Below are 15,817 nucleotides of genomic sequence, written 5' to 3'. Positions count from 1 at the left end.
GATCAAAGTAAGATGGGTTTCAGCAATTTCAATCCTGTTCCCCAAGGATGCAGGCCCACAACATCCAGCAAGCAGTAGCTTAGCACTAATTGAGCAATCTCATTCAGAGACGCCACAAGATCTGATGGTGCAGGGCATGGAAATGAACAGCGGCAATAGCTGAGGCAAGGTTGTGGTTGAGACAAGTACCTGGACTTTAACCTGTTATTTGCCCAATCTTGTCCTTTCACAGAGAATGAAGCAATAAAAGGAGCCTTGCATACCGTCTCCTGATAAAAGTCAAATAACCAATGCCAAAATGGGTTTTATAGAACATAGAATAGAAAATAGAATTCCTACAGTGCAGAAGGCCCAGGGTGTCTGCATCGACCCTCTGAAAGAGGTAGCATAATGTTTAGCACTGTTGCTTCACAGTGCACGGTCGCAGGTTTGATTCCTGGCTTTGGTAACTGTCTGCGTGGAGTCTGCATGTTCTCCCCGTGTCTGTGTGGGTTTCCTCTGGGTTTTCTGATTTCCTCCTACAAGTCCCGAAAGACGTGCTTGTTAGGTGAATTGGGCATTCTGAATTCTCCCCGCAGTGTACCTGAACAGGCGCTGGAATGTGGCGACTAGGGGCTTTTCACAGTATCTTCATTGCAGTGTTAATGTAAGCCTACTTGTGACAATAAAGATTATTATATATTATATTATATAAAAGCACCTTACCTAGGCTCACTCCCCCACCCGACCCCGTAATCCCACCTAACCTGCACATCTTTGAACACCAAGGGGCAATTTATCAAGAAACCAGAACACTTGGAGGAAACCCCCGCAGACAGAGGGAGAACATGCAAACTCCACACTGACAGTCGTCCAAGGTCGGAATTGAACCCTGGCGCTGTGAGGCAGCAGCGCCAACCATTGTGCCACCCTGCCGCCCATATCTTCAAAGTTGTTTTGTCTAAGAGGAAACACTTTCGATTTAAAAACAAGCCTTTTATTTTTGATTATTTTGCCTGTCTTGTGTTTCAATCGTTGTATTGAATGCAAATCAGTGAAAGGGTTACTGACTATTGCAGCCTAAATCGTGTTTGGGAACACCAGTTCTGGACTGCAGGCAGTCTGCTAACTGAGTCCTGAGGCTCCAGTTTCCCTGCTGTGTTGGTGAGGCACTCGAGAGCTTGCTCCAGCTTTTGAAATCTGCACTCAGAATGAAGCAAATGTGTTTTTTTTTTAATGTAATAAATATTTGATGAGGCAGCAAAGAAAACAGATGAAGAAATCAAGTTATATCAGCAATGAAAGGTGTACAGCTCTATTGGGTTCAGATGCCTCGCTACATCAGAGCTTGGGTACATTGAGCATTAACCTTTACAGGTTTGAACAGGTTTCCAGTGATAGGATCAGGACAGTAAGACAGCAGACGGTTCCTTTTGATCGACAAAGGTCTAGTTCCATTTAAGGAAGGTCCTTCTGCTGAATATTAGCCTTACAAATGACGCTAGAGCTGATGAGAGTTTCCAGCATTTCAAGCCATTTTCTTCATTGCTATTTTAACAGGACCAATATTTTATACATCCATTCGCTGTGTGCATGCTTGGGGGCAGCAGGGTAGCATGGTGGTTAGCATAAATGCTTCACAGCTCCAGGCTCCCAGGTTCGATTCCCGGCTGGGTCACTGTCTGTGTGGAGTCTGCACGTCCTCCCCCTGTGTGCGTGGGTTGTGACCTGTCATAATTTTGCAACTGAGGCCTTTTCCCTGCCTTTGCCCCATAGCTGTTGAAAGAGTCTTACTGGCTCTGCTGTCAGGTGAACTGTTATTATGACGTGAATCTTCACTTTTGCACACTTTTGAGGCTTAGTATTGAGGAGTTGAACCAGGCAGAGCTTTACTCAAAGTCTAAATGATTCAGAGAATCCCTACAGTGCAGAAGGAGGCCATTCAGCCCATCGAGTCTGCACCGGCCCTTTGAAAGAGCAACCTAACAAGGTAGGGAATATACAGTGAATGGTAGAACCCACAAGAGTATTGACAGACAGAGATCTTGGTGTACAGGTCGACAGATCACTGAAAGTGGCAATGCAGGTGGAGAAGATAGTCAAGAAGGCATGTGGCATGCTTGCCTTCATCGCTGGGGCATTGAGTAGAAAAATTGCCATGTCATGCTACAGCTGTATAGAACCTCAGTTAGGCCACACTTGGAATATAGTGTTCAATTCTGGTCTCCACACTACCAGAAGGATGTGCAGGCTTTGGAGAGGGTACAGAAGAGGTTTACCAGGATGTTGCCTGGTACAGAGGGCATTAGCTATGAGAAGAGGTTGGATCTCACTAGAACGACAGAGGTTGAGGGATGGCCTGATAGATGCCTACAAAATTATGAGGAGCATGATTTTTCCCAGGTTGGAAGAGTCAGTTATGAGGGGAAGGGCAAAGTTTAGAGGAGGTGTATGAGGCACTTCTTTTACACAGAGGGCAGTGGGTGCCTGGAACTGGCTGCCAAAGAAGGTGGTGGAAGCAGATACGATAGTGACGTTTAAGGGGAGTCTTGACAAATCTGTGAATAGGTTGGGAATAGATGGATATGGACCACAGAAGTGGGAAAGGTTTTAGATTAGACAGGCAGCCGGGTCAGCGCAGGCTAGGAGGGCCTGTTCCTGTGCTGTACTTTTCTTTGTTCAGTGAAAGAAGGGCTTGTTTGAAATCAGCTTCAAGACATCAGTGATATTAAGTTATTTTAGTCTATGCCTTGGAAACGACACTACAGTTCAGGCCAGCTGGAGAATATTGCATTTTCATACACTGCTGTGTAAACTCTCACTACATGACTGAAGACCCCATGCTGTTTTCTGTGCTCTATGCTTTTCACACTAAATCTATGATTAGATGAAAGACGTTACTGCCAAACACAAATACTTTCCGTCGTTTTGCACTCGACACTGTAGAGTAAATAATAACTCTTAACACTACTGCAATAATAGCTACTGAGCATGTGGGTAAGGAGCTATGTCATAATCATAAAATCATAGAATCCCTACAGTGCAGAAGGAGGTCATTCGGCCCATCAAATCTGCACCGATCCCCCGAAAAAGCACCCTAGCCCGGCCCACTCCCCGCCCACCCAGCCCTATCCACTGTAACCTAACCGGCACATCAAGGAACAATTTAGTATGGCCAATCCACCCAACGTGCACATCTTTGGGCTGTGGGAGGAAACCGGAACACCCAGAGGAAACCCATGCAGACACGGGGAGAAAATGCAAACCCGGCATAGACAGTCAACCAAGGCTGGAATTGAACCCGGATTCATGGCGCTGTGAGGCAGCAATCCTAACTATTGTGCCACCATGCCACCAGGATGTGTCTCTAGAAACAGTGGATGCATTGGTGGTCATCTTCCATATTCTATAGACTCTGGAACAGTTCCTGCAGATTGGAGGGTAGATAATGTAACTCCGTTATTTAAAAAGGACGGTAGAGAGAAAACAGGCAATTATAGACCAGTAAGCCTGATGGCGGTAGTGGGGAAAATTCTATAATCCATTTTCAAAGATTTTATAGCAGAGCACTTAGAAAACAGTTGCAGAATCGGATAGCGTCAGTGCGGATTTATGAAGGGGAAATCATGCTTGACAAATCTACTGGAATTCTTTGACGATGTAACTAGTAGAGCTGATGAGGGAAACCAGTGGATGTGGTATATTTGGACTTTCAGAAGGTTTTTGACATAGTCTCATGTAAGAGATTAGTGTGCAAAATGAAAGTTCATGGGAATCGGTGTATTGTACTGAGATGGATAGAAGACTGATTGGCTACAGAAAACAAAGAGTAGGAATTAGCAGGCAATACTAGTTGCGTACCGCAGGGATTGGTGCTCGGACTCCAGCTTTTCATGATATATATTAATGATTTAATCAGTGTGATTTGGACAAGTTGAGTGAGTGGGCAAATGAATGGCAGATGCAGTATAATTTGGATAAATGTGGGGTTAGTAAAAACGAGAAGGCAGACTATTATCTGACTGGCCATAAATTAAGAGAGGGGAATGTGCAATGAGGCCTGAGTGTCCACGTACATCAGTCACTGAAGTTAAGCACGCAGGTACAGCAGGTGGTAAAGAAGGCAAGGCAAATGGTATGTTGGCCTTCATTGCGAGAGGATTCAAGTACAGGAACAGGGATGTCTTGCTGCAATTATACAGATACTTGGTGAGACCACATCTGGAATATTGTGTGCAGTTTTCGTCTACTTATCTGAGGAAGGATGTTCCTGCTCTAGAGGGAGTACAGCAAAGGTTTACCAGACTGATTCCTGGGACCGATGTGAGGAGAGATTGAATCTGTTAGGATTGCATTCACTGGAGTTCAGAAGAATGAGAGGGGATCTCGTAGAAACCTATCAAATTCGAACAGGACTACACAGGGTAGATGCAGGATGGACGTTCCCGATGGTGGGTGTGTCCAGAACCAGGAGTCACTGTCTGAGCACAGGGTATGGACCATTTAGGACAGTGAAGGAGACATTTTTTCACCCAGAGAGAGGTGAGCCTGTGGACTTCATTTCCAGAGAAAGAAGTTGAGGATCGGAGAATCCTGGCTATGGTATTAAAGAGAACCTGTGTGTGAACAGAGGGATGGCTAAATGCAATAGCAAGGCCTAAATTGGTGCCCTTTGGACTACTGGGTTTTGGCCTAGGGATGTCTCAGGGATTTATATCTTATATAAACAATCTGGACACATCACGAAGAATGATATTGAGTTTTCTGCTAATGTCCACTTGGGTAGTATAGAAATGGTGAGGTTGACTGCATGGGATTCTAAAGTGATCACCTAAGTGAGAACAGTCCCAAGCAGCTGGAAGATGGCAGAAAAGCTTTGGATGAGGTTAATGTGGTCAAGCGTGTCAAAGGCTGCTGAGAGTCCAGTGCAGAGAATTGTGAATTAGTGTGGAAAAGAAGAGTGAAAGGGTATTTACCCTGAGTGGCAAGTCCTCAAATTTCCTCAGTGGTTCCATTGTAACTCAAACTCCAGAAGACCTTATTGGAAATAATTGCAGAGAATTGTGTGGGTAGGTGAGGGAGAGGGGGGAATGGTCAGATAGAATAGAATAGGGTTTGGTAACATCGGGTACTGAATGCAGGTATACCCTGGATTTTCTAGTTCTGATGAACAGTGGAGGTGGATCCATAGTGGCATTAAAACCAACTTTCTCCAATCAAATGGCCTTACATACTTCATCCCAGCAGAGTGGAAGAATAGGGGGTGTAGATACACACATTTTGTAACCAAAAACAACATGCATTTCTGGCCGAGATTCTGTGCCCTTCCCACGGTGTGTTTCCCAGAGACAGGAGCTGGCCTGTCGTTGGCTGGTGGCAGAATCTTCTGGTCCCACCGCTGTCAATGGGATTTCCCATTGAATCCACCCCACCCACGGTGGGGGTGCGCTGTCGGCGGGACCAGAAGATCGCGTTGGCGTGGTCTCATCCTCTAACTTTAACATAGTTCGACATTCCAAAGCACGACCCAGGAATGTATGAAACCATAATATCACAATGAGCCACACATGAGTAAACTAGTTATTCAAATCTGCATCCCTTGGACATAAAGAGATGGAGGTGAGGGTCATACCATGGGGAGAAGACATGGTGACACCTGGTGCCCATAACCGTGAGGAACTAGCGCGATTCTCCGCTCCCCAGGCCGGGTGGGAGAATCACGGGAGGGACGCTCTGGCACCCCCCGCGATTCTCCCCCCCCCCCCCCCCCCGCCCCCTCCCCCATCAAAATGGTGTGTCGCGTTTTGCGACACACCGCTCGGAGAATCGGCGGTCGCCGCTTTTCATGGCGACCGGAGATTCTCCGGCCCGGATGGGCCTAGCCGCCTGATGATCCCGACCTGTTCCCGCCGGCGGCAACCACACCTGGTCGCTGCCGGCGTGAACAGCGCGCGACAGCTAAGTGTGGGGCCTGTGGGGGGCGGAGAGAAGAACGAGCACCACGGGCGTGCTCGCGAGGGGTCTGGCCCGTGATCGGTGCCCACCGATCAAGCCACCACGTCTTGCGGGGCAGCGGAGGGGAAGACGGCAAACGCACATGCGCGGTTTGGTGCGTCCAACCTGCGCATGCGCGGCTGACGTCACTTAGGCGCCGCCGGCTGCGTCATTCTCGGCGCGTCAAGGCCCGGCGGCCAACTTTCTCCCAACGCCGCTTCTAGCCCCCCAGGGGGTGGGGGGGGAATAGGGGGTGAGGAGTGGCCTCTGACGCTGGCGTGAAACACTCCGGGTTTCACGCCGGCGTCGGCCGTTGCGGAGAAATTCGCCCTACAGGTGAAGAGCATGTGTGGTTGGGTAGATTTGTAATTGTGGGGAATAGAGGGTCAAAGGCTGGACACTTAGGAGGATCCGTTAATGTGAATTCAGAGTTGTTTTCCCAGGGTCACAGGGAAGTAAGTAGAGCTGGGAGGGGGAATGGCTGTGTGAGAGCAGAACAATATAAGGTAGCGACCAGAGATGACTTTATCTATAATTGACACAGGTGGGAAACAGCAGGGCCTTGTTCATGAACGAATGGACACGCGGAACTGGGTGTAATGTAATCCATGAGCATAGTCTACAGGGTTAGTACTGTGAGGGAGGAGTAAAACAAACAGGAGATTGCCAAGATTCGTCCCTACCAGTGCAAGTGCAGGACGTAAAGACTGTAAAAAGAATAAAAAAGGATTGTCGATCCTGACATCGCAGTACGTAAGGTGAGGAACTGATTCTGAATTTATACAAGAGATTAGAGACGCCACAGATGAATAATTGTATTCAGTTACAGGAATCAAAGGATATAGATATGAGTCATAAAAGGTGACAAGGAGGAATAATGGAGCATTAATGTAAAACACAAAGAAGGATATTTACCCAATGTGCCTGTTCTGGACCATGACTTGATCAATTCAAAACTAATCCCACTGTCACTTATTTTTCTTCATATCAGGGGCTGGATTCTCCCCTACCCTGCATGACGGGGGGTCCCGGCGTAGGGGAGTGGCGCCAACCACTCAGGGGTCGGGCCTCCCCAAAGGTGGGGAATTCTCCCCCCCTTTGGGGGCCAGCCCCACGCCGGAGCAGTTGGCACCAGAAGACTGGCGCAAAAAACCGGCGCCCCCGGCAGCGGGGCTGGCCGAAAGGCTTTCGCCGGTCGGCGCATGCGCCGGCAGTGTCGTCAGCGGCCAGCTGCCACTGACGTCACCACCGGCGCATGCGCAATGTGGGGTTCTCTTCCGCTTCCACCATGGCGGAGGCCGTGGCGGCCGCGGAAGGAGAAAGAGTGCACCCAGGGCACTGGCCCGGAGTCTGAGCGGGGGGCCCCAATCTCGGGCCTGGCCACCGTGGAGGCACCCCCGGGGTCTGATCGCCCCCCGCCCTCCCCCCCCCCCCCCCCCCAGGACCCCTGGGGCCCGCTCGCGCCGCTGATCCCACCGTTACAGAGGTGGTTCAAACCTCGGCGGTGGGAGAGGCCTCCCGGCGGCGGGACTTCGGCCCATCCGGACCGGAGAATCACCGCAGGGGAGTCGCCGATCGGAGTGGCGAGATTCCTGCCACCGCCACTTCCCGGGTGGCGGAGAATCTCTGCCACGGCGCGGGCGGGATTTTTGGCGGCCCCAGGCGATTCTCCGACCCTGCTGGGGGTCGGAGAATTTTGCCCCAGAATCCAGAGCCAATCGCTCAGATACAAAATAGCCAAGCCAACTCATCACCTGCAGGGAGACTCTCCCATTCATATCAGTGCTGTAGCTTTTCCAAATCCCAGCGCAACCTGTCACTAAACACACCCCAATGCTCCCATTGTCCCGAAACTCACCCCAATGCTCCTATTGCCCCTAAACGCATCCTAATGCTCCCATTGCCCCCAACTTACCCCAATGCTCCCATTGCCCCCAACTCACCCCAATGCTCCCATTGCCCCCAACTCACCCCAATGCTCCCATTGCCCCCAACTTACCCCAATGCTCCCATTTCCCCTAAACTCACCCCAATAATCCCATTGCTCATAAACTCATCCAAATCCTCCCATTGCTCATAAACCCACCCCAATGCTCCCATTGCCTCTAAACTCACCCCAATGCTCCCATTGCCTCTAAACTCACCCCAATGCTCCCATTGCCTCTAAACTCACCCCAATGCTCCCATTGCCTCTAAACTCACCCCAATGCTCCTATTGCCCCTAAACTCACCCCAATGCTCCCATTGCCCCTCAACTCACCCCAATGCTCCCATTGCCCCTCAACTCACCCCAATGCTCCCATTGCCCCTCAACTCACCCCAATGCTCCCATTGCCTCTAAACTCACCCCAAAGCTCCTATTGCCCCTAAACTCACCCTAATGCTCCCATTGCTCATAAACTCATGCAAATCCTCCCATTCCCTCTCAACTCACCCCAATGCTCCCATTGCCCCTAAACTCACCTCAATGCTCCTATTGCCCCTAAACTCACCCCAATGCTCCCATTGCCCCTAAATTCACCCCAATGCTCCTATTCCCCTAAACGCATCCTAATGCTCCCATTGCCCCCAACTTACCCCAATGCTCCCATTGCCCCTAAACTCACCCCAATGCTCCCATTGCCCCTAAACTCACCCCAATGCTCCCATTGCTCATAAACTCATCCAAATCCTCCCATTGCCCCTCAACTCACCCCAATGCTCCCATTGCCCCTAAACTCACCCCAATGCTCCCATTGCCCCTAAACTCACCCCAATGCTCCCATTGCTCATAAACTCACCCCAATGCTCCCATTGCCCCTAAACTCACCCCAATGCTCCCAATGCTCATAAACTCATCCAAATCCTCCCATTGCTCTTAAACTCACCCATTGCTCCTAAGTTCCCCCCAATGTTCCCATTGCTCCTAGACTCATCCCAATTCTCCCATTGACCCTAAACTCACCCCAATGCGCCCATTGCCCCTAAACTCACCCAATGCTCCCATTGCCCCTCAACTCACCCCAATGCTCCCATTGCCCCCAACTTACCCCACTGCTCCCATTGCCCCCAACTTACCCCAATTCTCCCATTGCCCCTAAACTCACCCAATGCTCTCATTGCCCCTAAACTCACCCCAATGCTCCCATTGCCAATAAAGTCATTCCAATGCTTCCAGTCTCCCTAAAATCACCCCAATGCTCCTATTGCCATTAAACGCACCCCAGTGCTTCTATTGCCACTAATCGCACCCCAATGCTCCTATTGCCATTAAACGCACCCCAATGCTTTCAGTGCCCTTCAACTCACCTCAATGCTCTCCATGCCTCTAAACTCACCCAATGCTCCCATTTTCCCCTTAACATACCCCAATGTTCCCATTTTTCATAAACCCATCCAATGCTCACATTGTTAAACACATCCCAATGGTCACTGACATGCACCAAGATCAAGAAATATCTTGATTTTAAAAATAACGCCATTGTTTTCAAATTGATCCATGGCTTTGTCACTCCCTTTCTGAGAAACCCCCCCCCCCCTCAAGATATCTGTGCTCCTTCAATTCAGGCTCCTTGTGGATTCTGAATTTTATTAATTCTACCATCGGTGGTCCCATGCATTCAGCTGTCTCGGCTCCAAGCACATAATCCCTCCCTGCACCTCTTCAACTCTCTGTCACTCTATCCTCCTTTACAATACCTCTTAAAATCTAACTCTTTGACCATGCTTTTGGTCATCTGCCCAATCATCTCTTCCTGGGGCTTGGCGTCATAATTTGTTTGCTGCTGTGAGGTTCCTTGTGCCATTTGGTTAAAAGTGCTCTATTTATATAGGGGCTGGTTTAGCTCACTGGGCTAAATCGCTGGCTTTTAAAGCAGACCAAGCAGGCCAGCCGCATGGTTCGATTCCCGTACCAGCCTCCCCGGACAGGCGCCGGAATGTGGCGACCAGAGGCTTTCACAGTAACTTCATTGAAGCCTACTTGTGACAATAAGCGATTTTCATTTCATTTTTCATTTTCATTGTTGTTGTATTTACAGGACAGAAACAGGTTATTGGGCCCAACCAATGCATTCCGCTATTGCTCCACTTTAGCCTCCTCCTATCGTTCTTCATCTAACTACTTCCATCTCCTTTACACGCTTCTAGTTTTCTCTAAAATGCATCCGTAATACTCACCTTATGCACTCCCTGTGAAAGCGAGTTTCACGTTCTCACTGCTGTCAGGGTTAAGAAGCTTCTGAATTCACTAGTTGAATTTTGGTAACGATCTCATACTAATGTCCTCCAGTTTGGCTCTTCCTCACAAGTGAAAGCATTCTTCCTGTGTCTACTTTAGCAAAACCTTTCATAGATTTAAAGACTTCCATTACGTCACCCCCTCAGCCTTTTCTTTTCAAGAAAAAAGGTACTTTTACTCCCAATAGGGAGTAACTGGTATGACCCTTGTTCATCATTTTTGCACCCTTTCCAATGTCTCTGCATGTTTTCTTTACAACATGGACTCCAGGAGCCAGATTTTCACTCCCAAGTCAGGAGCGCAGATTTGAGGACTTTCCTGACTCCACAAACCCACCTCAGAAGGAAGTGCCCCAGATCTTCGTTTTGCGGGCATGGGTGTTAACGAGAGTCAGGCCCACCGCCCCTGGAAGGAATGCAGAGACAGGCACAAGGGTAGCCGAGTGCCAGGGTGGGCAAGCTAAAGGACCCCACCTCTGCATCCTGGAACATTGTCCCAGTTACAATCGATTTCTCACCCTGAAATGCTAACAGGCCTCTCTAAAATCTCATGGAAACTGCTTCCCTGATACTTTTATTTTTCCTCAGTAAAGCTGGGGGACGTTCTGGTGAGCCTGGAAACAAGTTATGGTTAAACCGCAAGATGAAGCTGGGGAGAAGTTGAGACTGAGAGTCTTAAGAATCAAACTGGTCTGAGGATGTTCTTTTGAGTGAAGGCCCCAGGGTAATAAAAGTTAAATTGACTCCCCCAGAGGAAAGTCTACAGCCTGCGAGTTCTGAGTGAATGCATCTGCCAGAAGGTCCTTGTTAACAGTGCAATTGGTGGCTAAAATGACTGCCTGTCCTGGAGGACAGCACGGTGCAGCAGCCTCAGCACCAGGAGCAAGGACAGTCACATCTCTCTTTTCATCTTAATCCATGTTATTTTATCCATTTATTTCCATCTGTGCATGCCTATCTTGTGTGTGTTTGGGTTGAGGTTGGAACAGTAAACGGGGAATAGTAGATTAACTGGTCATTATTCTGTTAAAATTATTGCATGTTTCCACTTTGTTCCTGTTATAAATAAACAGTTGTTGTGTTCAACTCACAAGCCTGGTGGCTATAACATACTGAGCAGTTAAGGGACCAATGATTCTGCAAATATTATACAAATTATTGGTTAATTCACTTGTTTTGGGACTCTCAGTTCTATGTGGCTGGAATCGACTGCACACTGGCCCAGGGTGTTGTAATAACTTCACATCAAATCATGGCCATCTCTCTACCACCCCCCCCCCCCCAATTATAGCCCTCATGCCAAATTAATGTCAGCTCACACCAACCCATGACTCTCCATTCACCCCCATAGCCCTCTATAATCCCTATGCCAACCCAGTACCAATCCTTGCCAATAGATGCCCTGACTCATCACACTTTGCCCTTTGCCCTTACTGTCTCCATTTCAACTCACCCAGTATTCACCATGGGCAGACCTCAGGAGCCATGCTGAGACAGAATAAAATAAAGTTCGACATATTTATTACAGATTTCACTACTTTAAAAATAACTCACATTTCTGGGTGTATGTGTGCATAGATCATTGAAAGTGGCAGGACAGATGGAGAGAGCAGGTAATAAAGCATTTGGTATTCTGGGATTGATTGATAGGATAATAAGAGGACAAGAGCAAGGAGGTGATGTTGAACATGTATAAACCACTAGTTAGACCTCAGCTGGAATATTGTGTACAGCTCTGGGTGTCACATTTTAGGAGGGTGGTGAAAGCATTGGAGAGAGTGCAGAAGAGATTTACAGGAATGAGAAACTTCAATTATAAAGTTAGATTGAAGAGGTTGGGACTCTTTTCCATGGAGAAAGGAAGGTTAAGAGGAGATTTGATAGAGATTTTCAGTCACGAGGGCCCTGGACAGAATAGATAGGGGGAAATTGGTTCTGTTACAGAAGACTGGAAAATGAGAGGGCACAGATTTAAGGTAATTGGTAAAAGTAGAAAAGCAACATGAGAAAAAATTCTTACACACAGCAAGCGGTTAGGGTCTGGTATTGCTGACAGTCTGGTGATGGCAGATTCAATCAAGATATTCAAGAGGGGTTAGATGATTATTTGAAAAGAAACAAATGCAGGGGTTATGGGGAGAAGGCAGGAGAATGACACTCAGTGACATGCTAATTTGGAGAGACAGCGCAATCAATAGGCCAAATGATGCTGTAACAATACTGTGATAGAATATCAATACATTCAAATTCCTTCAAGTACTCCATCCCTGATAAATATAAAAATTTGTATTTATATAGCCCCATAGCAAAGACTTTATAGCCATTTGAAGCTGTCAACAAAACTGTGAACTTACTGACCCACAATGTGGTTATGATAGTTTGTGTAATCAATCATCCATCAGCACTTCTGCAATGATAAGCCTCAGGTTTATGTGAGCAGACAGCTGGTGGGATTGCAAAAAGCCGCAACTGGTTGTTATTTGTTCAAAATTTTAAAGAGCTTGGGGATTTAAATAACTTGACAGTTCAGCTGAACCTATTCAGTTTTTACGCATATTCACGTCTTCTCCTAACAATTGATGAGGTCACCGTACCTCTCAGAAAGGGCTACCTGGACCTCTCAGGTAGGATATCCTATTTCTCCAAATAACTCTAAGAGTCTTACACCTTTTTCTTAAATGTCTAAAGCCCAAATAATCAGCAGGATTCTCTGGTATCTTCTGTGGCCAAACCTGTTGTGAGTGAGAATGGAAAATTTGGCGTTCCAGCCAAAGCTCCATCCACTTTCAACGGCACTGGAAAATGCCAGCCAAAAATGAGGATGGAACATTTTGGCCATCATGTTTTCAACATGCCAGTTGTAAGGACTGCATCTGTTTAAAGGAAGTGGCACAGGTACATTCTGCCTCCATGAAACACGGTGTGCAAACTACACCCACCCCACAACCCCCAGTCCCTGAATCCTTCACGCCAGAGCAAAAATGGTGGGTGCCAGGTTCGGGGCTGGCATTTCCAGAATTGAGGCTCCAGCACCATTCCGGTTAAATTGTGGAGCCCTTCTCCCTTTGCAAAGCTTTGGGCCTAGAACTGCAGAGTGTTTTCCAATTGTGTGGTACCAATAACGGGATTACAAGAAGTCATGTCACACACAGCACGGCTCGAAACAGGCACGATGATGCAGTGGTTAGCACTCACGGCGCCAGGACCCGGGTTTAATCCCAGCCCCGGGTCACTGTCCGTATGGAGTTTGCACATTCTCCCCATGTCTGCATGGGACTCACCTCCACAACCCAAAGATGTGCAAGGTAGATGGATTGGCCACGGTAAATTGCCCCTTAATTGGAAAATAATAATTGGGTACTTAAAATTAAAAAAACATTTTTTATTAAATCATTCCATTTGCGATCTGTAGTTTGATACAAGGAAAGAAATAGTGCAAAAGTCTAACACAAATGTTTTTCCAAATCAAGGAACTAGTTGCACGAAACCCAAAATCCAACACAAGGGTTGATTTATCAGGCACGGGAGAGATGGAAGTTTAATAAAGTTTAATTACAATATATTTTACTGCAAAATGGGCATTTAAATCCATCATATTAATTCACTGTATTAATCATCGGCACTTTCCCATCCACACTTTCTCAGTACTTACTCCATGTTCATCCTCATTACCAGGCCCAGCGATAAATAACCTGCAGCTGCAAAATTGTCTTTATAACGTCCCATTTTAATGACATCCAGCCATTCATCCACAGAGGCAAAGGATGTGTAGCTGGGGATGTTTCTGTTTAAAAGTGGACTGTTCAGCCTGCAAAATAAAAAGTGTGTGGTAACATGAAGCTGATACTGAGAGTCTCATCATTCATTAGACAATGCTCAGTGCTAAAGTTATAACGTTGATGAATTCTCCTGTAACGCAGCATCTGAGAAAAATTGGAGACACATCCATGCCTGGAGCCTCAAACTCCTAATTATTCACTTTTGATTCATGTCTTAGTCACCCCGGAGCTTCCACGTTCAGCTATCTAGAGAAGTTCATTTAATTTTTCAAATTTGCAGTTAATCCCATTTAAAAGGCACCTGGCAAACAAAACAACCCAAATCAATCTGGAGAAATTACAAATTAAGTAACGGAGATCATTTTCTCACCAGCGCAGTGTTGGAGAAGTTGCAGAATGATGCCTGAGTGTTAATGGGGAATCGCTGTCAAAGGAACTTGGCCACTCAAGCCTGTTCGCCCTCTCAGTTCGATCATGGTTGTCCTGTACCTCAGAACTACCTACCTGCTTTTCCCATATCATTAATATCCTTACTTAATAATCCCCCCTTCTGTCCTTTTGGAGAATGTTTCATTCCTGGAAACAGAGGGTTATCTCTCCTCTGAATCATTCACTTTAGTGTTGCTAATCTGGTTGATAGAACAAACCATATTGGTTATGATATGACAGCTTTAATTTGTGATTAGTGCTGGTGGGATCTTTTTAAATAGCTTGAATAAAATATCTTCTCTCGCACAGAGATACATCACGCACCACCAACTACATGAGTGCACATCTCCATTCACAGCCATTGAGCAAGATTACTAACTCTTGGTATGGCCAGTGCCCCTCTATCTCATGCTTTGTATGTTGCGATGTGGCTCAGTAATTGCAGTGTCAATCTCCACCCCTTTGGAAAGGATGCTAGATGGGGACTCTTCTTCTGAGGTAGTATGGGCTGAGGTTAGAAACAGGAAAGGAGAGGTCACCCTGTTGGGAGTTTTCTATAGGCCACCTAATAGTTCTAGGGATGTAGAGGAAAGGATGGCGAAGATGATTCTGGAAAAGAGCGAAAGTAACAGGGTAGTTGTTATGGGAGACTTTAACTTTCCAAATATTGACTGGAAAAGATATAGTTCGAGTACATTAGATGGGTCATTCTTTGTACAATGTGTGCAGGAGGGTTTCCTGACACAATATGTTGACAGGCAACAAGAGGCGAGGCCACATTGGATTTGGTTTTGGGTAATGAACCAGGCCAGGTGTTAGATCTGGAGGTAGGTGAGCACTTTGGAAACAGTGACCACAATTCGGTGACCTTTACGTTAGTGATGGAAAGGGATAAGTATACCCCGCAGGGCAAGAGTTATAGCTGGGGGAAGGGCAATTATGATGCCATTAGACATGACTTAGGATGTGTTGGTTGGAGAAGTAGGCTGCAAGGGTTGGGCACACTGGATATGTGGAGCTTGTTCAAGGAACAGCTATTGCATGTTCTTGATAAGTACGTACCAGTCAGGCAGGGAGGAAGGGGTCGAGCGAGGGAACCGTGGTTTACCAAAGAAGTGGAATCTCTTGTTAAGAGGAAGAAGGAGGCCTATGTGAAGATGAGGCATGAAGTTTCAGTTGGGACGCTTGATAGTTACAAGGAAGCGAGGAAGGATCTAAAGAGAGAGCTGAGACGAGCAAGGAGGGGACATGAGAAGTCTTTGGCAGGTAGGATCAAGGAAAACCCAAAAGCTTTCTATAGGTATGTCAGGAATAAAAGAATGACTAGGGTAAGAGTAGGGCCAGTCAAGGACAGTGGTGGGAAGTTGTGTGTGGAGGCTGAGGAGATAAGCGAGATACTAAATGAATACTTTTCGTCG

At 47.1% G+C, this 15,817-nt stretch overlaps 1 protein-coding gene across 4 annotated transcripts in view; it reads right to left on the bottom strand.

The window, feature by feature from the left end:
• epha8 (eph receptor A8) overlaps positions 1 to 15,817 on the bottom strand; it is a 711,779-nt gene that overhangs the window by 128,929 nt on the left and 567,033 nt on the right. For all 4 annotated transcript variants that reach the window (XM_038821567.1, XM_038821564.1, XM_038821566.1 and 1 more), the window contains exon 16: positions 13,844 to 13,999. In XM_038821567.1, coding sequence (XP_038677495.1) covers positions 13,844 to 13,999 — 156 coding nt within the window. The remainder of the gene's footprint in view (positions 1 to 13,843; positions 14,000 to 15,817) is intronic.

Source organism: Scyliorhinus canicula, chromosome 16 (assembly GCF_902713615.1).
Source record: "Scyliorhinus canicula chromosome 16, sScyCan1.1, whole genome shotgun sequence".
NCBI lineage: Eukaryota > Metazoa > Chordata > Chondrichthyes > Carcharhiniformes > Scyliorhinidae > Scyliorhinus > Scyliorhinus canicula.
The sequence above is the reverse complement of the archived record's forward strand: the minus strand, read 5'-3'. Positions and strand labels throughout refer to the sequence as shown.